Raw genomic sequence first — 23,298 nt, 5'->3', positions numbered from 1 at the left:
TTAATTGTAATTAATACTTTAATACCACAACTGACACTCCGGTTGTTTTTCTAAATTTACCCAACTTTTTATTTTTAAAACATTATATTATATTTTCTCATACGTATAATTTAGGTAGAAATGTTTTTAAAATTTGAAAGAATGTAACATATATTCTTTTAGTGTATAAAAAGAACGTTAGAACTTTTATCTTTCACACAAACAGTCACTGATAACGAGGAATAACTGATATCAGGTCACAATTAACACGTATCCATTCCCACTTGAGTAAATTGAATTTTTTGTCCATATTTTATGGCAGTAATTTCATTTGAAGCAGATACTTTTAAACCTCACCGACCTCCATCCTGTAAGGCCACATGCCATTGTCCCATTCTCATTTCTCATCACATCAAGGAGCTTCTGCATTGCAATTTGCAGCCACTTCAAAATCCAAAAAACAGAATAAAAATAATACCTTTATACCAAATAGTAACTAAATTACACCTTTTTTTTATTGAATCACTGTCAATTTCTGGGTTCTTGATACCTTCCTTTTTCCCTCTCCTCCATAATATATAGCCCCTGCACCTCCCCACTTTTCAATCCCCGAACTCCCTCTCCCTCTCTCTACTTGAAACTTCTTTCTTTTCCCAAGGATTCCCTCCTAACTTGGTGGGATTATCCGAAGTTTCAGCTGCTTCCACTCACCCACATTGCCATTTCCTTTTCACTCCCACATGGAGAAGCTTATCTGCATGATGTTCCTTTTCCTTCTTCTTCTGGCCCCTCCTTTTACCTCTGCTGGCCATGACTATGGTCAAGCTCTCAGCAAGAGCCTTCTCTTCTTTGAAGCTCAGAGATCCGGCTACCTTCCCCACAACCAGAGAGTCACATGGAGAGCACATTCTGGTTTGCAAGATGGCAAAGCCAGCGGGGTAACTTCAAAGCATTAAAAACTCAATCCTTTTTATCTTGGTTTTCAGTTTTTCTTTGGAAAGTTCTGGTTTTTATTGTTTCTGCAACTGTTGTGGTGAAATTGCAGGTGGATCTAGTTGGAGGGTACTACGATGCAGGGGACAATGTGAAGTTCGGATTACCCATGGCGTTCACCGTTACGATGATGTCGTGGAGCATAATTGAATACGGCAAACAAATGGCTGCAAGCGGTGAGCTTGGCCACGCCATGGAAGCAGTTAAGTGGGGTACGGACTACTTCATCAAAGCACACCCTCAGGCCAATGTTCTCTATGGAGAGGTATTATTTTTCATTAATTTAATCCATAAGGTTATTTTTCTTTATTTTTAAAGTCCTTTATTAGGAGTTGAATTTTAATGTTACATCAAGGAATAATTATAATTAAAAAAATGTTGGTGTTATGGCTTTTTGACAATTAGGTGGGAGACGGAAACACTGACCATTACTGCTGGCAAAGGCCAGAGGACATGACAACGGACCGTCACGCTTACAAGATCGATCCAAGCAATCCCGGGTCGGATCTCGCCGGAGAAACCGCCGCCGCTATGGCCGCTGCGTCCATTGTTTTCCGACGCTCTAACCCTGCTTATTCTCACGAACTTCTATCTCACGCCTATCAGGTAAACACTCTACCTACTAAATTTAATTTATTAATTTTTATTCGGTTATTGCATTGTAGTGTAGATAGAGGTAGCTAAAGGGTGAAACGTGGTGAGCATGAGTTGTTGTTGAGAACAGCACTCGTCAGTGAAGTGAAGCGGTTGGAGTTAATAGGCAGTTACACTTTTATGACTCTTTTGTCAGAGTCGTTATTGCGACCAAGTTGGGCCGCTTAAGTTAGGGCTGCATTTGCACCAAAAAGTTACTAAAATTAAATCACAACATTGTCCCTTTATTTTTATAATTACTCTACATAGTAACTAAATCAACTAACCATGGTATATGAGAAATATTTTTTCCTTTTGAATTATTTTATTCTATGACTTTCTGTACCGACACTAGTTTTTTTTTTGTTTGACGAAAATATAAATATAGTTTTAATCTAACATAAAAAATATATTCATTTTGTTGGAAGGCATTACGTAATTCTCGTGTTATAAAAAAGCAATGGAATGAATATAATATCTAGAATTTGTGTGTCCCATGAAAATGCTTTTTGTACACTTGTTAATTTCTTTTTTCTTGTAATAATTAAAGAAGTGTGAACGGAATATTTTTAGGAGAAAAGTAAAATTTGTTTATAGATGAGTTATTTTATAGATAATATTTTTATTTTATTTGTTTTTATTAGGGTATTGAGAATTAATAGTAAAGATTGTGGTCCAAAAATAAATTTTGGTTGTTATGTGTAAATGGGAAGATGGAGAAGAAAGAAGAGTGGGGTGGTCTCTGATGGGTTGGCCAAGGGACAGTCTTACCCATGTGTAGAGGTAACCCCTTCGAGGATCCTAACCTTCCCTTCAAAATGCTTTCACATCACACAAAAATCAAACTTCGTTATTGCCATTATACCCTCTCACGTGGCCACACTGTCGGTGCTATTTTTGGCACAAATAACACTTTGGTACTTGTTTCTTGTGTATTTACTTTACCACCTCTCTTATTGGGTCTTAAAATATAAATAAATAAATCTCTATGTGTACTGTTTTCTATACCGGTACTAGTTATATCGGATCTATATTTTCTCCTACCTTTTACTTTACTCTTTCACCAACTTCTCGATTCTGTTTCTGTTTGCTGTCACTGTTCTTGATAGGTGAAAAACATGTTGCATTTAATTATTCATTTATTAGAATTCGACCGATGAAGAGAGAAAGATGCTTCTGATATTCTGGTCTTAATAAGGCTCTTAAGTTAAAACAAATATGCTATTTGGGTCACAGATCTGAATCAGATGACCCCTCTTGTATCTGATATTTTAGTTGCATCTAATAAATAAAGATAACCAATAGGTTGATTTAATAAATGTTTCACCAACTTAGCGTAAGGTTAATTAATTTATTCATTGAATGAGTTGGCTTTGTTTTGTTCATTTCAGTTGTTCGATTTTGCTGACAAATACAGAGGCAAATATGACAGCAGCATTACCGTTGCCCAGAAGTATTACAGATCAATCAGTGGCTACAATGTATGTTTATCAGTTTTCATTGTGTTCTCTTCTCTGTATTAAATATCAACAAATTTAAAACTTTCCCCTTTTTAAAAAATAACATGAATGTGAAATTATTGGCTTGAATTAAAATTAAAAATAAACAAGCAAATGTAAATAGGAGCAAACAAATGTAACTGTTGATTGAGTGTTGGTCATTGTGGTTGCAGGATGAATTGCTCTGGGCTGCTGCTTGGTTGTATCAAGCATCTAACAATCAGTATTACTTGGATTACCTTGGAAGAAACGGTGATTCCATGGGTGGAACTGGTTGGACCATGACTGAATTTGGTTGGGATGTTAAGTATGCCGGCGTTCAGACATTGGTTGCCAAGGTACAAATACATTCTTAGCTTCTTCTTTTTTTTGCTTATTTTATCAAATATTGGCAGCTAGCTAAGAACCTTTCGTTGTTATTTCCTTGCAGTTCTTGTTGCAGGGCAAAGCTGGCCATCATGCACCAGTTTTCGAGAGATATCAGCAGAAGGCAGAATCTTTCATGTGTTCGTGCCTTGGAAAGGGTTCTCGCAATGTGCAGAAGACTCCCGGTGGCCTCATTTTCCGCCAGAGATGGAACAACATGCAGTTTGTCACGAGTGCCTCGTTTTTAGCCACTGTCTATTCTGACTACCTTGCTTCGTCTGGTAGGAACTTGAGATGTAATTCAGGCAATGTTGCCCCTGCTGAACTTCTCTCCCTTGCAAAGTCTCAGGTAATTCAACCTCCTGCATTCCATTTCTTAGTTCGTGTACTAGAAAGTAAGTTTCAGTGGGAACTAAAACTTGCCATAATCTTCAGGTGGACTACCTTCTTGGAAACAACCCAAGAGCAACTAGTTACATGGTGGGCTATGGAAACAACTTCCCACAAAGGGTTCATCACCGAGGTTCATCCATTGTTTCGATCAAGGTTAACCCTTCGTTTGTCAGCTGCCGTGGAGGTTATAATACTTGGTTTAGCAGCAAAAGGAGTGACCCCAACCTACTCACTGGTGCTCTTGTTGGTGGACCTGATGCGTATGATGACTTTGCTGATGAAAGAGATAACTATGAGCAGACAGAGCCAGCAACCTATAACAACGCTCCTCTCATCGGTATTCTAGCACGTCTGAATGGAGGTCATGGTGGCTATAACCAGCTTCTTCCAGGTATTGCCACCATTAATCTTGCTTTATGCCTTTTTCAGTTTACACTCTTTGATATTGTTGTAATCAGCTTTGATATCTTCCTTGCAGTTGTTCCCGCTCCTAAACCTGTTGTTATCAATCCTCGACCATCCCCCAATACCAAGACAACTCCATCTCCAGGTACTGTTTGTCTAGTCACTTCACTAATTCACTTGCACACTGTATATTGCTTAATTAACCGATAAGTACTAGAAACTAGAAGGATATGTATATGTTGAGATCGACATCTAACGGGAATTTCTTTTTCAGCTTCATGGTCAGGCCCAATTTCTATTGAACAGAAAATGACCACCTCATGGGTTGCCAATGGAAAAACTTATTATAGATACTCAACAGTGGTGACAAACAAATCTAACAGGAGTCTCAATTCTCTCAAACTTTCGATCTCCAAGCTTTATGGTCCAATCTGGGGTCTCACAAAGTCTGGTGATTCCTACACATTCCCTTCATGGCTCAGCTCACTAGCTGCAGGCAAAAGCCTTGAATTTGTCTACATCCATTCTACTTCTCCAGCAGATGTCTCTGTGGCTAACTACGTGTTGGCCTGAGAGGTTTGAGTTTGCTTTGAAGGGAAATGAGAACGGTTTACTGCTTTGTTGTGTAAGACTGTGTAGCCATACAAATGTGCAGTGAGGAGAGGGTCTTTACGTTTTTACTTTTCTATTTTGGTGTCAAATCTTCTTCTTCTCTTGTGTATTTTACATTTCAGTAGGTTAGATCAAAGTAGGTAGATTATATAAGATGGAAGGACCGGAGCAGAAAGGAGTGAAGAGACAAAAAGGGCAGAGCTCATCCTCTTTCTCTCCGCTTTACAACTTATATACAGTGAGTGATACAAGACAGACAACGAAACAGGGTTGTTGAGAAGTTTAAAAAAAATGAACTTCTCAATATTTGAGAGAAGAGTCATCACTTGTATTTTTCAACAGCTTTGGATGTCTTTTCTGTGTTTGATGTTGTAAGCTTTGCAGCATTTTGTACTCTCTACAAAGAAACAGTTTGTGCTATATATATTATTATGTCCCTGTGCTATAAAATTATAACTAGCATATTTGGCTATTTCAAGCTTGTGATTTTTAATTGAATGGTCGAAAACTAACAAATACTGTTTTGTGTGATTCTAAATTTTAACTGTATATTATACTATTACTCAGCAATGTTAAATGTCGGTGTCACGTTCAAAGCCCTCAAAATGAGCGGCCAAGAAGAATTCTTCTGAGTGAACAATAGTAGTCACTCACATCTTATCTAATATACTATACTTAAAAGGAGACAAATCGAAACTTGAAATTACAAGAACAGTTGAAAACCAATTTGTAACATACAATGACTACAACAGAACTTGGGGATTTAACAGAAACCTGTCCGAAGTTTCATTAACTAGGAAGCTTCTTTCTGTTCTCGGAAGATGCTCTGATCTGAAGCAAATGTGACAGACCGTCTTTTATTATAAGTCCATGTGACCTTCAGAGACAAATACAGGAGATAACAGCTAAGCTTGTTGTGTAATACGTAAAATAAAACATTCATAAAATTAGTAATGAAACGATTGAAATCTGAAAAATGTTTATTTAGTTCGTTAATAACATGAAAAGGGAAAACACATGAATATTTACATATGACACGTACTTGCCTGTGAATTTAAAGGGAATAGTTAATTTTTTTTTTAATTAAGAAATTCGTCTATATTTATTATTAAAATTTTGAAAAAAGTGATCTCTACACTTTAGGTAAATCTTCTTCTTTTGCAGTTCGAATAGGACCAGACTCAAATAAGGAAGTCTATTTTTTATACTTTATTTTTAAAATTTTAAAAAAATCAAGTTTGAAAAAGATTATATTTCTGATTATTTCAAGAAGCTATTTTTAGTCACTATCGAAAAATAAAAATTTTAATTACAATCAACTTAACTAAACTTTTTATGATTGTCCTCAGATGATAATAACTTCTTCTTTTCATTATTTTTGTGAACATTAAATTTCTTTATTTATTTTTCTTTATTAGGAAATAAGTTTTTATTAAGAAAAATGAGTACAGAAAATCGTCAAATCAATTGAGCGTGGTAATTTCACTTAATGTTTACCAGAAAATTAAGTATTCTATTTTTCATTTTATATGCTTGTTGACGTAAAAAAACACTGGATTTTAATTGAAGGGAATAGTTAATTTTTTTTCCTAATTTTAATTGGTTCTGCTGTCAGCAGGCTGCAGCTGAAAAGAAAACACGGGCTTCATAAACCGGCACTGGTTCAGCCCAAAATGCAAGATGAGGGCCCAACAGAGTTTTTTTTTTTTTCTTCTGGGAACTGGGAAAAGAAGAGAAGAAGAAGAAGTTCTTCTTCTTCAACATCACGATCTCGTTCTGGTCAAATCGAAATCAAAGTGAGACTGACGTAGTTTCAGTTCATCCCATTTCAATAACTTTGTATCTGCCTCCAACTTCAGAAGAAAGAGAGAGCGAACGAAGATGAAGAGGGAAAGCGAGTTGGTTGGACTCTGCATAGAGGCAGCATGTGAGAGCCGAGAAAGCGTTGAAAAATGGCGGATGCAGAGGCGCAGTCTCGATCGCTTACCTTCTCCTGTCGCCGACGCTCTCCTCCGCCGCCTCATTGCCCGTCGTCTCCTCTACCCTTCCCTCCTCGAGTACTCTTACTCTCTCCATCCCTCATTTTCAACACAATCATGTCCCATTCACGTTTCTAATTTCTCCTTCCTTGTCAGGGTTTTCAAACACAGCGCCGAAGAGGTTGACGTGAGGGACAACGGTTCCGTGGACGCGGAGTGGATGGCGTATTTGGGAGCTTTTCGTCACTTACGCTACTTGAATCTCGCGGATTGTCATCGAATCACCACTTCAGCACTTTGGCCAATTACAGGTGTCGTATCTATCGTCATTCTTCTCACTTATTCTTATTGTCACTTTTTACGAGATGGCTCATTCGTGGTGCTTAATTGGTTTTAGGAATGAATACTCTTCAGGAGTTGGATCTGTCTAGGTGCTTCAAGGTTAACGATGCCGGGATTAGCCATCTTCTCTCCATTCCTAATCTGGTGAAGTTGCGCATTTCAGAAACTGGCGTCACTGCCAAAGGAGTCAAGCTTCTTGCCTCTCTTGAAAACTTGTCTCTTCTTGACTTAGGTGGCTTGCCCGTGGATGACGTGTCGCTAATTTCGTTACAGGTATTACATTTTCCTCTTTGATGCTAGTGTATTGGATAATTAGCGCTATACCAGCCATTGATTTTTACTCCATCTATTGATGTTGAAATTGTTGTTTCTTTTCTTTTTAATTGTATAATTTTTATGGAATTTGTTATGCTGCTAGATGAACATGATAATTAGGCGCACTTCAAGAGTTGGATTTTGTTGGATGCTATAACTGTGTGAATTCTGACGCTACTGAATGAATCCTTTTATAACTAGTGAGAGATTGTTTACTTCATCCTTGATTGTTATATCTAAGATTATTTTTGTTTACACCGTTGGTCTTGTTCTGCTTCTAAATCCGTTATAAATCTTGCCAAAATCGTTATTTATTGCTTTCTATCGATGCTGATTAGATATGGTTTAGAATTTAATTGGGGTTCAGTTTGGCACTATTTTTCAATGATCTGGATTTGGGCTGTAATGGATTGCTGTATGCAGCAGCACTTTGTTGGATGTTATCTTTTTTCCGAATCACTTGCTTGAATTCGCTATTAGACATTATTGTTTGTTTCAGTCGGGGCTTCACTGTATTAGCTTTTTGGAATGTGCATGTGTTTATGCGTGTAAACTCTTCTGTGTGTTTGCTTGAGTTTGTGTTCTGTTCTCAAGTTGTAAAAATGGTCTTATAAATGTGTATTTATTTTTTTATGACCTGCACTGTTTTGCTTCACCCTCCTCCTAGGTACTGAAAAGGCTACAATATATTGATCTTTGGGGTAGTAAAATATCAAATAAAGGTGCAGCTGTTCTCAATAGGTTCCCAAAGTTGACCTATCTAAATCTTGCTTGGACCAGTGTCACAAAATTGCCCACACTATCATCTCTTGAATGCCTGGACATGAGTAACTGTACTATTGATTCTATACTTGAAGATGATAAATCTCCTTTCGCAAAGCTTATTTTCTCTGGGGCTACATTCCTGAATGAATCTGGAGTCTTCTCGTATGCAAATACAAATCTCGTATCCTTTTTGGATGTAGCCCATACCAACCTGCATAAATTCTTCTTCTTAAGTAAAATGAAAGTAATACAACACCTCAATCTCAGCTCATGCATGATGGGAGACGATTCAGTTGAAATGGTGGCATGTGTTGGTGCTAACTTGAAAAGTCTGAATCTAAGTGGTACCAGGGTTAGTTCTGCTGGATTAGGGATTTTAGCTGGACATGTTCCCAACCTTGAAATTCTATCATTATCTCAGACACCATTGGATGACACTGGCATCTCATTTATCAGTATGATGCCTTCATTAAAGGATGTTGACCTGAGCAATACATGCATTAAAGGTATTTGATCAGTTGACATAGTTCTTTCTAATATGATTTATAAATTTGTTTGCATTACCTGTGGTGGCAGATATAGGCTATACTCTGGTTAAATCCTACCATTTTTGCAGCCTATTGATTGATCCCTTTTACTTTACCATTGGGCTGCTGCTTACCAGGAAACTTCTTTGCAAGACTAACATTTGTTTGTTAATTTATTTGTTCATTTCCTTTACTGATTTTTTGGGAAGAACAAAAAGATGCGTGCTTGCAGTATGTTTTGGATTAACATTTATTTAATTTCTGATCTTGAACTTGATTTGAAACCCTACTAAGAGTAAATCGTATATTATGCTAGATATTCAACATATCCTGTTTGGTTTCATCAGCATGTGTAGGACAACTCAGTTTCCAATATTTTGTCTTTTTTAATCAAGTTACGTTGTAGAATAATGTGTCTTTTGTTGGTGCACTGCACACTAGATTTAAATAGCTATTTTCTATCCTAGAAATCAAGGGTTGATATTATTAAGGAGCCATTTGTTTGAGGAAATGTTTTTGCTTTCAATTTTAATCACAAAAATGCCATTTGTTTGAGACAATGTCCTAGAAATCATATCTCTAATTACTTTGTTTTCATTTTACTTACTATTTTCGAAAATTTGTAAAGGAAACAGTGTAAACAAAAAACCAATACAGGTTTTTCACAAATTTCTATACAAACCTTTGAAAGCAGGTTACAAGTTGAAAATACGGTTCCATTTTCATAATTAAAAGTGAAAACAAAAACATTTTTTAAACCAAATGCTCCCTAATAAGGTACAACTATAGCAACGAGATGCATTTCGTATAAAGAAAATTAGGTGGTTGACTTATGCTGAATGATTTTACTCTATATTCTAATTCCAATGTAATACTGAGGCTGGAATATTTACTGGACTGTAAATGTGGGGTTTGGTAGTGGTAAAACTTTGGGCAAAAATGGCTATTGGGATAAAACCTCCCTTGTAATTTGCTAGTATTACTCCCCGGGACCCTTTGGAGGAAGAGAGCCATCGAGTCCAGCCCAAGACTGTATGTCCTAGCACCGTTCACTTATTCCATGAGGCAAGTCAATGGTGCGATTGGAATAGCTTCTCATTATTTCCTAGGTTTTTAGTTGTGGAGGGAAAATGTCGGGAGATGTATGGTTATTTGTTACATTCACAGCATGTGAAGGGGATGAGGCTCGCATGCTATTTTGGCCTTTCCTTAGGCCTGAGAGGGTGTATCTTCAAGGAAGAGGAGCGCCACTCTGTTATCGTTTTTATCTAGTTTTATTACTTACACATAATTTCAACATGAAAAATCCCTCTGTTCTACTGTAGTAAGTGAACCTAAACGGTATTTTTAAGGCCTTTTTGGTTTGAGGAAACCTTTTCTATTTGCACATATAACTACCAAATATGACTTTGTTCTCAGTATATTTCTGGTTTTTAGAGATTGTTAAAATAAACACTGAAAAATAAACTACATTTTCATAATTTCCTAACAAATATTTTAAAACAGGAAATAGAATGAAACTGATTTGACATTTATGTAATTATTTTTGCAAAGGCAACTGAAAAAAAAAAAATTTCTTAAACTGAAATTGCCCTTAATTTCTCGGATAGAAAATGTCCTCAATTTGCTATCTTTGCTTGTGCCTTGAATAATTGTTCACTTTGTTTCCAAGGCTTCATTTTTACTTATTAAGCATTCAGTTAATGCTATAGTGGATCATTTCTATATAGAAAATTGTGATTTTCTTGTCTATTTGTCTATTTTACTGTTCGAACTGTCTACATTTTGTTTGTATTATTGCATCTCTCATATCGTTTATATCTCCATTTTCTGCTTCTGGTTTTAAAACTGTCTTTTGGCTTACCTTCTGTATTTACAACTTAGGTTTTCTACACCCAGGAAAGATTGATGTGGACTCCCCACTCTCACTGATGGCTTTGCAAAATCTTAAATTAGAAAGGTTGAATTTGGAGCATACGCAAGTTAGGGATGAAGCTTTATACCCCTTGTCAAGCTTCTTAGAGCTGAGATATTTATCACTTAAAAGTGCTTCTCTTGCAGACGTCTCGCTTTACTATTTATCGTCAATTCCAAAATTGACAAATCTTAGTGTTTGTGATGCGGTATTGACAAATTATGGGATTGATATATTTAAGGCTCCTGAAACTCTGAAACTGCTGGACCTCAGAGGTTGTTGGCTCTTAACAGAAGACACTATCTTGTCATTCTGTAGACGTCATCCACAAGTTGAAGTCATACATGAACTTGGTACAGTATATCCTTTTAATAAAAATGGTCCTCATCATTCCTCTCCATCTCGATCAACTTCCAGGACCGTGCAAATGGCTAAGAAGAAAGATCAAGCTCCGGTATTACCGTATCTTGCAGGTAATTGCTATTTACCTTCTAATCTTTAAGTTTCTAGCTTTATATGACTATTTAATTGATTTGTTTTCATTTATTTTTTACATAGATCAAAGATTAAAGTATAGCAGGGATGAGTTACTTGCATTGCAGTTTGCGTCCTTGCCTCCTGCATCTAGTAGTGAGAGTAGCAATTCAACATTTGAGAAACAATTGGACTGAATGGTGAAATCTCCCTTTATACAATTATTTACACTGATGGCATTGGTAATTTGTGTTCATTTTTCTTGTTTTTTAGTCGTAGCCAATTTTATAATTTTACTTGCTTTGATTTTATTTTAAATTATGATATCCTCCTCCAATTTATGCTGGGTATGCGCATTTTTGTTGCTTTGCAGGCGAGGGTATGTGATATGAACAGAGAGGATTAATAGCCCGGGTCCGATGTAGTTCATTTGTTCGTAATTCGAATGCACATGGTCAAAGAAGAATCATGTTTCTGTTAGAGAAATCGAATGTGATGGTGAACCTTGGTTCCAACTTACCATGGCTTACATGTAGATATGCAACGTGGATTAAGAAAGGTTTAGTGGTATTATTGTGTGTTTTGGCTGACACGTGCCTTTTGTATTGGGGTGTAGAGTGTGAAGGATTGCTTCTACTTAGTAGTTTCTGCAGGCTCCCAAGTATAGAAGATTGTAGTCATCAGGATGGTGTTGCTTCAGACAATTTCAAGGTGTCTTGATCGTGTTTCTATTTGATTTCTCATTTAAATATGTAGAAGCGGCGTGTTCCGTCGGTGTCCATTGTTCCTATATAGGCTACTCGGGTAGGAGAAGTACTACACTATGGGAGTTAGTTAGATGAGAAGGAACACTATATACAGAAATTGGCACTTAAGTTTGTGTTTTCATCGTACTCAGCCAATCACAATTCACAGTTATTCGTAAAATTCCATGCTTTTATTAAGCAATCAGATCGAGGACAGGCGGGAATGGCAGCTAATGTAGGAAGGGATCAAATGATACTATTGTAAGTTATACTAACTATATCATTTTCAATAACTCAATCGCTTTTTTCATAGAATGTAATTTTTATAATTTCACTGTATAGTTAAAATTACATATTATCATATGATTGTGTTAAAATTTTGTAGAAATGAACAACAATAAGATGGTAATCAAAATTGTAAATATTTGTGTGGGTGTTAATTTTGATAGATGTAAATAGTGTCTTAAATGATTTTATACTGATATAATTTTTTAAACATGATCTAGATAGGAACAATCTAATTTAGTTTTAAGAATAGAATATCTAGTTAAGTTATTCAAGGTGTCTTACTTAATTTATAGTATATATACTGCTGTCGTAATTGGTCTAATTAAAATCACTTAAATATTATTGAATAAGATAAATCAATTGAGTTTTACTAAAATAAATATTTCACATAGAAATTATTATGTAATTGATTTGACAGAAAGGTAAAAGCAAGTCTTTTTTGCCAATACTTCTGATGGAATTATTTAGCAATGAAGTGGAATGCTTGTATTTCTAGAATCAACAAATACCCTTATCGTGTCTATTTTTTGTTTTAGTCCTTAATGATACTTGTTTTTGCCGCAGCAGTTGTGGATCGATATTACATCAACAAAAGAATCAATTGAATTTAATGGAATTTACAGACATCAAGTAGAAGTTTCCACGAAAATAGGAAATACAAGCTCAGCCGACTAAGCCATCTATATGTACAGCAGAGGAGACTTCTACCACTTTTAACATTTGATGAAAATTTAAATTCAGAAATACAGTTATAGCTAGATTTCCTAGTTTCAATGGATATTTATATTGCCAGTTCTAATGTTTTTATATATAATTTTTATACACTATGAACCCTAAAATTGGATGTTATTAGTATCAAGCACAAATGAACAATGTGTCCAGAAAAACTAGATAATATGCATAAATAAACACAAATAACAAGATAAAGAAAGCCATAATTCTTAGAGGAACTGATCAGTGGATAACAATGAACAAAAGTCAACTTAAACTATAACAAGTAGGCTGTTGATTCCTGCACTAAGGAATCTATTTTTCGGATCACAATAAGGACGGAAGGTTTTTTCCGGAAAGCAATAATCTCTTTCTATTACAGAAAATGATTTCGAAAAGTTTTTTGTATGGAGTGGAGGGAGAAATTTGATGGGTGTAAGAAGCAATAGGCTAACAAGTATGGTCCTAAAGGTTAACAATTTTGGGCTAACTAGTTTGGCTGATGTAGGCCCAACAATCTCTAACTAAATATTGTAAAAAATTACAAATCAAATAAAACATTACAAGAGAAATTCATAGTCTACTATTAGGCTAATATGAAACCATTTTGTCAACTACACAAAATGTCTGTTGTTCCTTGACGCCAAAAGATTATGAACACAATTTAACTCAATTGTATACTTATATATTATTGGTCGACTTAATAATACGTTAAATAATTTTTTTACGTCTTAAATAAAACTTATATCGTTTATTTTTTTAGTGGAAATAACGCATGTGTAGAAATATATAACAATTTAAATACCATGTCCAATCAACTGAAGTAGATTCCACTCCAACTATATATGTACTTTAACAATTTATTTTAAAAAAATATGATACTTCTTCCACGCCAAATCTCCTAAGTATTAAAATATGGTCCTGCGAAGCAGTGATAAGTACATTGTTTAAAAATAATTAATAAATATTAAGTTTTACAAAAGTTTATAATTATGATATTAAATAAATTCTGATTTAAGTGTTTATTAATGTAGTTTTATTTTATTTAAAGAAAAAAATTTTCATAAATTTTATACAGCTGTAATTGATAATTTATTTGATACATATAAAAAATTTTAAAAATAATTAAATAATAAAATAATTTTGATGATGATTTCCTTTTGTTTGTCTTTCATCTTTAAATGTTGCTAAAAACTTAAATTAATGGAGAAAACTTTCATATTTTAAGCTTCTCATTTTAAATTTTTACCAAAAAACAATTTTCAAATTACAGAAAGATATAGATAGTTTTGTTTGCTTCTTGGTATAAAAACATTTTATATCTATTGATGAAAGTAAAAATTAATAAATATAAGATTAACTTTTTAATTATGATTCAATCATTAATTGAGTATAATAAGTTTAACTAATGATATATTGATTTATTTATATTCATTACATGTAACTTTTTTTAATTTGTGAATACGTCTTATTTTAAATTTATATGAGATGTGAGTTGAATATAATTTAAACTGCAATAATAAAATATAACAAAACTCATTCATATCATTGATGCTAAAAAACATACTATTAAATTAGACATAACATTCGCACTAGAAGTCGATCAGCATGACATAAGTTCAGAATGGATAATTAAAATCACCGGTTTGCTTCTTTTTTCTTTTAATATATATAATTAAAATATGCTCAATATTGTATGACAGGGCTCAATATGGAAAATTTTCATATTGAAAAAATCTTGTTGATATTGTATTAGAGAAGCAATAACTATTATTCATGGTTAACATGAATAATTTAACAATTTCAAATATAAATTTATCTATCTAAACATATTTTTTCAGCTTATGATTTGAGCAGCTATCCATGCATATTATTTGCAATCTATATGAATAATAATCTACACAACCACGAAAACGGAAAGCAAGTGCAATGACATGAATAAACTAAATGGTCTTCGTCTCGTTGGCTCCAAAAGCATATCTCAGGCATTGGATTTGTTGCTTTCGTTCAGTGTTTTATACATCTCGTCAATGGTATTCTGTGCACACAAAAATTGTAGTCAATACTAAAACAAAAACCTAAATGCATTAGTTCTGAGATTAAATTCCTGTATAATTTTATTTTCAAGTAGAAATTAAACTCTTGTTTGTAAGGAGAAAAGAAAACCACCATGCATTCCATTTGAAATTCCATGATACTGAATAAATCCTTGAGAATTTGTACCTGGTAGTATTTAAGCAGTTCTGGCCTTTTCTTCTTAAATGTCGGAGTCATAAGGCCACGTTCCATGTCAAATGGAACTGGGTCAAGATGGACTCCTTTAATAAACTCAAAACCTTTTAACTGACAAAAACAAATAATATCAGGATCTTATAATGCTTCAACAAATGTATGTACCAACAAACACACACGTAGAACAAAGTAGAAACAAAACTTATTCGTACTTAAAAATATATATTGTATAATATAAAGAATAGAGAAATGTTAATAGACCTTCTTTTCCTTTGCAATCTTGACGAGCTCTCCAATTACGTAAGTTTTTGTTTTAGAATCTTCACAGACAGAATCAAAGTCTGCAGTTATATGATTTTCTTCTGCCCATTTTTCAATTGCTTGCTTGTTGGGGTTAACAATAGCAACTAAGTATGACTCAAAACTATTTCCATAAATCCATATCTGAAATAAACCCACAAAAAGAATTAACATCTATATGATTCTATATGCATGGAATGAAAAGAAACTTAAATTAAAACTTCTATTTATATATTTACACTAAACTAAACCTTTTAATATCATTCACAAATCCATACGCTACAACAAAAAAACAACAGTTTTTCAAGACTTTTTCGGTAAAATAGTTTAACAAAAAGATAAGTTTTTAGAAGCATACAGAATCAACGACAGAAGCTTGAACATAAATGTTCTCAAGGTGTTCAACAGCAACATATTCTCCTTGTGAAAGCTTGAATATATTTTTTTTCCTATCAATAATTTTCATGGCTCCATTTGGTTGCCACTCCCCAATATCACCTGTTTAAATAGATCATTCATGAATAAAATGTGGCCCTGCAACTCATATAGTAGCAAATATTGATTATCTGAAATAGAGACAAATGAACCTGTGTGGAACCAGCCATTGGTCATGACCTCTTTGGTTAGGTCTTCACGTTTGTAGTACCCTTTGAACACTGTACTTCCCCTCACACATATTTCTCCTCTTGGTGGGTCTCCAAGTGCATCGTATCCCATTTCAGGAATAGATTCTAGGCACACATCCACATATGGTACAGGAGGCCCCACTGTGCCAAGCATGTCCTTTTCGTTTGGTAATGACACAAAGGTTCCCGCACAGGTTTCAGTTAGACCTATTTTAATTTCAGCAGAAACGCATTAGTAAGTCCATGCTCTCACAACACATGCAGTCATGCAAACAGAAGATTAAATGCATCGATGCTTGACATACATATTTATACCACAAAATTCCTATCAACACATGCACAGAATTGGAGTGGCAAGACATCAGAGTAACTTTCACAGCATTTATTCATAAATGAATTGAATTAACAACATATACTTTTTTTCTTAAGTTATAAGTGTTGTGAATAAGTGAGTATTTTAAAAGTCATGATAGTGCAAAATTACCTTAGATCACATACTCTCAAGAGGTTTATATATCAATACAATGCTTCCAAAATAGGTAACAAAAACGACTGGTCTCGTACACATAAAGTTGTGGACCTTATTTAATAAGATAATCTCTTTTACCTTGATTGAAGTTGTTAAATATAGTGAAAATTATATATTGGAATTAATCCCTTGTGTTAAATACACACATAGGGTTTTCTATTTATAATAGAATAAATATGGGCTAAGTCCAAATACAAATGAATATGTAAGAATAAAATAAAATAAAATAAGAACAATTTTTCCCTAATAAACATATAGGGACTATATTTCCCTAATTAACATAAACACAATATAAACTAAATATAATATCTCTAACAGAAGTTAACTTATACTATTGAATTTGATCTTCAATTGCAAGTTAGGCTATTCTTTTACATTATGTACACTATTTTTTACCATATGACTTGGTGCATTTTGCAATTGATGATTCCACTAGGAGAAGTTTTGATTCTAGAATTGAGGACTGGACAATGTTTGCTCCATTGATTATTACATTTTATTTTCCATTTGTTGATTAAAGAGGATCTCTGTTCCTCCAATTTCCATGTATGTTTTATCCTCTTCATTCAAATGAACTTTTTATTTTGTAAAAAATATTCAGAAAAATATAATGTCACGAACAAGATTAATTGAAATCAAATAAAAGCATACCATATCCTTGTAGGATATGAGCACAAGTCACCACCCGCAGATAACCTTCCACATGTTTGGATAGAGGTGCTGCTCCAGACAAAATAATACGCACCCTTCCCCCTAAACCTTGCTTTACCTGATCAAGTTACAAAAATATACTATATTAGTCAGAAATTTGGTTGCACTTGTTGTTCATAACAAAGGAGTGTGGAATTAAACTTAATATTGTTGCATCACCTTATTAAATACAATTTTGTCAAATAGTGGAGATGCTTCCTCATGATTTCGCCCTTTACCTAAGCTATGCAACTTGCTACAAAAAGAAAAAAGATTATTATCATAATCTTATAATTTATGGCAAGTGATCACAGTAATTTTGATATTCAACCTAATGAAAATCCAAATGAGCTTTTCTGTGTGAAATGATTTAGGATAGGAACAGTCGCACATCTCATGTTTTGTGGAAGATAGCAGTGACATACAAAAAACATAGTTACTTACTATGAGTAGGCGAAATTGAACACTGTTTGTTTCATAAAGCCCCCTGTAGAAATCTTCTGATTCAAACCTGTTTATCAAATTGAGGATAGGAAATACTGTTCAAAAAGATTAACAGGGGAAAAAGGAATTAACGAAAAAGACTACTCCAATAACTAACAAATAATTTAGAAAGTATGTCCTTCCTGAATTCTACACCACATGATTTTAGAAGGATCACTAAATTGTCAACAACGGGAAAAACTTACCATTGTATACTCTGTCAAGTACACGGGGAACTGCAACGAAAATGGTTGGCTTTAGCTCCCCAATGTCTTCTAGTAACAATTTGATATCCTGCAACCATTGCACAAATCGTGTTTACATATCAAAGGCAAAGTCTGACTTTTCTCAGCATAAAGTTAAATCTAAAGCTCAACAATCATATCAAGCCTTCATTCAGTGATGAAATATTTGACATATACTCACTCCACGCCAGAAACCTATTGAGGCACCATGCATTATCATTGCCTCTTCAATGACCCTATCAAAGATATGTGCAAGAGGAAGGTATGATAGGTATACATCTTTGTCACTCAACTGCAAGCAGGAAAATGGATGACAGTTAGGAAGGACAAAGAAAGAATACGTAAAAATATTGATTATCCTTTTAAATGAAGACATTTTAAAGAACTCATTAAAAGGCCAACACTAGCTTACTTTCTCATTGCAGCTCATCAGAACTTTGTCAATCCCAGCTAAAAGTGTGATAATGCTTTCATTGGTTATCAATACACCCTTAGGGTCACCAGTAGTTCCGCTGGTATACATTATTGTACATACATCACTTTTCTTTTTCTCAGGAAGATCAAAAGTCTGATCATGACCCTGCTCTAGACATCAAAAATTTGCATGAGTATTGAGAAAAACAACCGCTAAATATTCCTTGGCCTATGCAAGTGCACCTACATTTTTTGAACTGGATTTTACATTTACAAGAAAATATTCCTTGTTTTATCATTCTAAATAATGACAGACACAGGAATATAATACTTTTTACTGTGTTTTAAGAGTAATTCCATATACTCCTTCTATAACTACTTGGCAGTATCTGCAATCACTCTTGCATGCTATTTTCAATGAAATTTTACAGCTAAATAGTAAGAGAAAGATTAACTATTAGTCAAATGAATAACGCACCACTTTCAAAAAGTCTTCCCATGAATACACGGTCAATCCAAACTGTTCAACTTGTTGCCTTTGTTCAGGAGTAACATCTCCAAAACTCACAAGTGCTAAAAAATTAATAAATAAAGGTAATCATTTATTTCCAAATATGTCAATATTTTAAGAATGAAAGTAGAGAATAAAAAAAACACACTCTTGACATAGTTTGCTGCGTTTGGAAATGTCTTCAACAGCTGAAAAGTTTCAACAACAAATACAAATTAGGCTGGCTAGTAATAGAAATTTTGATTAGAGAATTCTTAATCCCTCGTAGCAATAATATAATAGATAATGTGAATAGGCATAAACCTCAGGTATCTTCTTTTCTTCAACAAAAGCAATTGAGACCTCTGCATGGCTTATAATAAATTCAACAGCCCCAGACCCTAATAAGTCATACATGTGTATCAAACGTCAAAACCCATTACAATTACCATTTGAAAACTTGTAGATAATGGAAAATGTTCATGGTTAAAGAATCTATGGATATGGATTATTGATGTGTGAATAGTTGTGGATGCAAACAGCCACTCATGTTCCTCCACCCCATAGTTAAATTGTTTAGATGATTTATCTTTGACAGTATTAAATCTAGTGTACTAATACTACAACAAATTTCGGTAACTGGATGAGTCAATGCATCATCATTGTGAAGAAACATGATAAAGAAGCCTTGCACATACCCAAGGTATCATATAAAGGAACACAGAAAAGTCCATGAGCATTACAGGCCTGCAATAATGTTGCAATGTGTCAGAAAATATTTCAAAGACATAAGCTAGTTTAGCAGCACCATAAACGGCATCTCGTAATTCAGAACACTAAATATAATAAACAGGAGTCATAGTTCAACAGAAGAAAGTCGTGTTTCAATATAGAAAAAATTGGCTTGTTCTCCTTCATATTCAAAATCATAATAAACCAACTACGGTAATCATATCAACAATACAATAAAAAGTATTCGATGAAGAAAACAAACAAAGATCAAAATACAGATTCAATAGAAATCTCTCCATAAAAGTATTAGTAGAAAGAGAAATTTATATGGAGAAAACACAACATAGAAGTAATGAAAGTCAAAATAAATTGTACCTGCATGCTCATAATCCATTTTGGGCTATTGGCACCATATATACCACATTTTACTCCCTGAAAATAGGCATTGTGTAAAGGTATTCAGCTGAGTAAAAAAATAAAATATTGAAAGACTCCATGACCAAACTATTAGAGACAAAAGTTGTGAGAATCCAAAATATTGGAGTAAAGCATTAAAACACAAACAAGTTATAAAAAGAAAAAAATGTGTTACTCACCTCCCCATAACCACAAGCACGAATGGACTTTCCAACCTTGACCACCATGTCGTACACCTCTTGGTAAGTTTGCCACTTGTACTTGCCAGGCTACAAAAGAGTGTGACAGAAGTAATAACACATTTTCACACTGACAAAAACAATAACAATGACAAAAGTTAACCAGAAAGACAGAGTTTACCTTCCCATCCACAATTTCACGAACACCGAGCATTGACTTTGTAGGATATTTCTCCACCGACATCCTATACAAACACAAACAATTAAAAATTAAAAAATAATCTCTCACTAAATGTAAGTCTCATCCCCTCCAACGAAAATTGTATGCATAAGAGAAAACTCCTCCATTCACCAATTGCTGCAGAAATATATAATAGTACTGTAGAGATCTTTACGCGGTGAGTACATTAAAAATGAAACTAAATATAATTATTACAAAACCGAAAGATTTACTATATATTGAAGCATAGGGGGAGTTGATTGTCATGGTTGTTGGTTTTTTGTTGTAATGAATATCCTCCTCCAAATGTGACTTAAACACTAATGTGACACATTGCTAGAAGGGACTAGTCTTTTTCACAAGATTCAAATCCGAACTGGTATATATATATGTTACATTATGGATAATTAAGGTGAAATAATAACATTAGCTAATTATGATTATGGATATTGTGCTTCAAAAAAAAAAAAAAAGTTGCAATGGGATTTGTGTATACCTAAAAATATCCCAGCATGTATCGAGACCTTGTATGGGAGGAGGAGTTGGATCATTGCAGAAAACGCTACGGTATACAGGACCCATTGATGGCCTTTCTTCTGTGCCCTCTTTGGCTTTCTCCACTTCTACGATTAACGTTTTTTCTGCCATCCCTCAATCAACAAAGAGATGGTCTCTTCTCTCTTTTCCTTTCTCTTTTCTCTTTTCTCTCAACACCTTCTCAATTTCTAACCTTAATTCAAATCTATTATTGGTCAATCATTTCAGATCACTACACTACACACTTTTTTCTCTTTTTTCTCCGTTACCTAGCTAGTTAGTTATTCATTTCCATCTATTTTTTCTATTATTTTTTTATTTATTTCTCAAGTAAGCTGATTTTTGTTTTTTCGACATAAATTGCAGAAAGAAAATCATTTCAATGTGTAAGAAATTTTACAGAGTAAAATATAATGAATTGCTTACAAAGAAAAATAAAGATTTCGTAGAAATCAAAAGAATTTAGACACTAACTACTTGAAAACTACTATTATTATTTTTCTGTTTTGATCTTTTGGACAGCATTAAAAAAAGTTTCAAACATTATTAAACATCTATCAAAGTGAAAAATAATATAAATTTATGCTCAATTTTTTCAGCCTAATTTGAAAAAAAGTAAATTCGTCAAAATCAATAATTTGACCATATTAGAAGAATAAATTAAGTAATAATTCATAAACTACCTTAATTTTATGGCTGAATATTTTTTATCTTAGACATTTGTCACATAAAAACTAATTGTAATTCTACAAATAGATTCATTAATGATAACATATATGATTTTCTTTTTCTCAATCAATAAAGAAATTTTCATGAACACAGTGCAAATTAACGTATCACCGTGAACTTACAAATGAATATGACTTCATTTCCATTTAAAAATTTTTTTTGAAAAATTAATGTGTTATTAAAAAGTTGATATTTTATATGATAATTTCTATTCATTACATTTATTAGAATGTATTATTTGTTTTTATTTATGTATTTTGTGCTATTTTTATGGAAAAATGTATAATTTTTATGTTTTTTTAATGAAGGTTTAATTATCTGGAACGAAGTTTTTCCTAAATCACTTTATAACTTTAACATATATATGTTTTTATCTTAGAATTAAATAAGTCAATATTTTTAATTACGGTTTAAATTGATAAGTAATTATAATTAATCAAACAAATACAAATTTTAAATCAATATTTGAAATTTTCATTTTACTATTTATAGAATTTCGTATACTTACCAAAAGTTAACACTTAATTTGAAATTTTTGTCTCAGGTTTCACCTTAGTTGTTGTATACAATATCTTCTACTTAATTTAAGATTTTTCTTTTGCAATTTTGAAGAATTGTGTAATCTGAATATACATTGATTCTTAATTAAAGTTTTTTTTTTTTTTTTCAATATGGATAATGGCTCTTCATTACTCAACATTAATAATTATTTGATAAACTAAAAAAATATTGAAATAATACGATATTCTCACAATGTCATTGAAATATATTTTATAAATAAAGTTTTATTACGAGAATCATTTCGAAATGTATTAGATATAAGAGAATAATTATTTTATTTTATGGTTGAGAGTAGTATATAATTGAAGTTGATGTGTTGGGCTTTTTCATTCTTCTCCCTTCCAAAGCAAACTTCCAGTAGACTCAAAGCTCCAGTAGAATCAAATTATCAAGTAAATCTTTTTTTTTTTTCTCTCAGTTTTTTTATTTTTAAATCTTTAATTTTGTTCTTGGTTTATAGAATGTCGAACCGAAGGTTAGAGAGAGCATATCTTGAGGCTGCGATGATCCACATCGTCCGGCTACCGCGACTGCTTGAAGACTACTTGAAAACTGTTTTTTTATTTTGATCTTTTGGACAGCATAAAAAAAGTTTCAAACATTATTAAACATCTATACTGATTTCATGGGAAATTATGGGTTGAGTGTAGCCTCAGGTTTTGGAATTGGGTAGTGAGGTAAGCATTCTATAAAAATGAATAATTTAACAAGTAATTTCATAATTAAAGAAACATTATAATTTATTTTGAGATAATATGTATCATAATATATTATATTATTAATGTATAGATTATATATATAATATATAACATGATGAGGGTTTAGATACTGTAACATTAATATTAATATATGTATATTAATGTACGTAACATATATGTAACATTAATATTAATATATGTATATTACATGTACGTAAAATGTAGATGTACAAAATATATATATATATATATATATATATATATATATATATAT

The 23,298-nt window shown here is 33.1% G+C and overlaps 3 protein-coding genes across 7 annotated transcripts; 2 read left to right on the top strand and 1 right to left on the bottom strand.

Annotated features, from left to right (window-relative positions):
- The first annotated feature begins 563 nt into the window (after positions 1–563).
- On the top strand, positions 564–5,358 carry LOC106768493 (endoglucanase 6). Its single transcript, XM_014653676.1, has 9 exons — positions 564–917; positions 1,025–1,237; positions 1,378–1,578; positions 2,997–3,086; positions 3,278–3,442; positions 3,535–3,819; positions 3,906–4,254; positions 4,342–4,413; positions 4,543–5,358. The coding sequence occupies exons 1-9, from the start codon at positions 720–722 to the stop codon at positions 4,839–4,841; spliced, it is 1,872 nt and encodes a 623-aa protein (XP_014509162.1). The 5' UTR covers positions 564–719; the 3' UTR covers positions 4,842–5,358.
- A 1,231-nt stretch (positions 5,359–6,589) lies between these two features.
- Positions 6,590–13,051, top strand: LOC106769551. 5 transcript variants are annotated; one of them, XR_001376343.2, is made up of 8 exons: positions 6,590–6,937; positions 7,016–7,170; positions 7,257–7,474; positions 8,184–8,787; positions 10,708–11,196; positions 11,282–11,439; positions 11,571–12,204; positions 12,799–13,051. XR_001376343.2 is itself a non-coding variant. In XM_014655213.2 (7 exons), the coding sequence occupies exons 1-6, from the start codon at positions 6,762–6,764 to the stop codon at positions 11,392–11,394; spliced, it is 1,770 nt and encodes a 589-aa protein (XP_014510699.1). In that variant the 5' UTR covers positions 6,591–6,761; the 3' UTR covers positions 11,395–11,439; positions 11,571–12,479. The 5 variants fall into 5 exon arrangements, 1 of the variants encoding a protein (XP_014510699.1); XR_002668941.1 differs by having other exon boundaries at positions 10,693–11,196; positions 11,282–11,397; XR_001376342.2 differs by having other exon boundaries at positions 6,591–6,937; positions 10,693–11,196; positions 12,799–13,050.
- Positions 13,052–14,654: 1,603 nt separating this feature from the next.
- LOC106768318 (long chain acyl-CoA synthetase 4) lies at positions 14,655–21,318 on the bottom strand. Its single transcript, XM_014653392.2, has 19 exons — positions 20,996–21,318; positions 20,461–20,524; positions 20,280–20,369; positions 20,059–20,115; positions 19,650–19,698; positions 19,276–19,352; positions 19,121–19,160; positions 18,940–19,034; positions 18,460–18,627; positions 18,229–18,339; positions 18,009–18,096; positions 17,764–17,830; positions 17,500–17,575; positions 17,281–17,398; positions 16,062–16,307; positions 15,833–15,972; positions 15,436–15,618; positions 15,166–15,285; positions 14,655–14,980 (listed from the first exon to the last, which is right to left on the bottom strand). Exons 1-19 carry the CDS (start codon positions 21,145–21,147, stop codon positions 14,924–14,926), a joined length of 1,998 nt encoding a protein of 665 aa, XP_014508878.1. The 5' UTR covers positions 21,148–21,318; the 3' UTR covers positions 14,655–14,923.
- Positions 21,319–23,298: the final 1,980 nt, after the last annotated feature.

The sequence above is a fragment of the Vigna radiata genome, chromosome 7 (genome assembly GCF_000741045.1).
Source record: "Vigna radiata var. radiata cultivar VC1973A chromosome 7, Vradiata_ver6, whole genome shotgun sequence".
In the NCBI taxonomy this organism is placed as follows: domain Eukaryota; kingdom Viridiplantae; phylum Streptophyta; class Magnoliopsida; order Fabales; family Fabaceae; genus Vigna; species Vigna radiata.
Note: the sequence above shows the minus strand (reverse complement) of the source record. Positions and strands in the feature narration are given on the sequence as shown.

Bases quoted from the DNA above. Each gene is read 5' to 3' on its own strand.
- LOC106768493 (XM_014653676.1), top strand. From the start codon at position 720: ATGGAGAAGCTTATCTGCATGATGTTCCTTTTCCTTCTTCTTCTGGCC. The intron at 1,238-1,377 runs GTATTATTTTTC...TTTGACAATTAG, and splicing joins CCAATGTTCTCTATGGAGAG to GTGGGAGACGGAAACACTGA. The intron at 1,579-2,996 runs GTAAACACTCTA...TGTTCATTTCAG, and splicing joins TTCTATCTCACGCCTATCAG to TTGTTCGATTTTGCTGACAA.
- LOC106769551 (XM_014655213.2), top strand. From the start codon at position 6,762: ATGAAGAGGGAAAGCGAGTTGGTTGGACTCTGCATAGAGGCAGCATGT. The intron at 7,171-7,256 runs GTGTCGTATCTA...AATTGGTTTTAG, and splicing joins AGCACTTTGGCCAATTACAG to GAATGAATACTCTTCAGGAG. The intron at 8,788-10,692 runs GTATTTGATCAG...TTTACAACTTAG, and splicing joins GAGCAATACATGCATTAAAG to GTTTTCTACACCCAGGAAAG.
- LOC106768318 (XM_014653392.2), bottom strand. From the start codon at position 21,147: ATGGCAGAAAAAACGTTAATCGTAGAAGTGGAGAAAGCCAAAGAGGGC. The intron at 19,161-19,275 runs GTTTATGCCTAT...GAAACTTTTCAG, and splicing joins AAGAAAAGAAGATACCTGAG to CTGTTGAAGACATTTCCAAA. The intron at 17,831-18,008 runs GTAAGTTTTTCC...TTTGATAAACAG, and splicing joins ACTTGACAGAGTATACAATG to GTTTGAATCAGAAGATTTCT.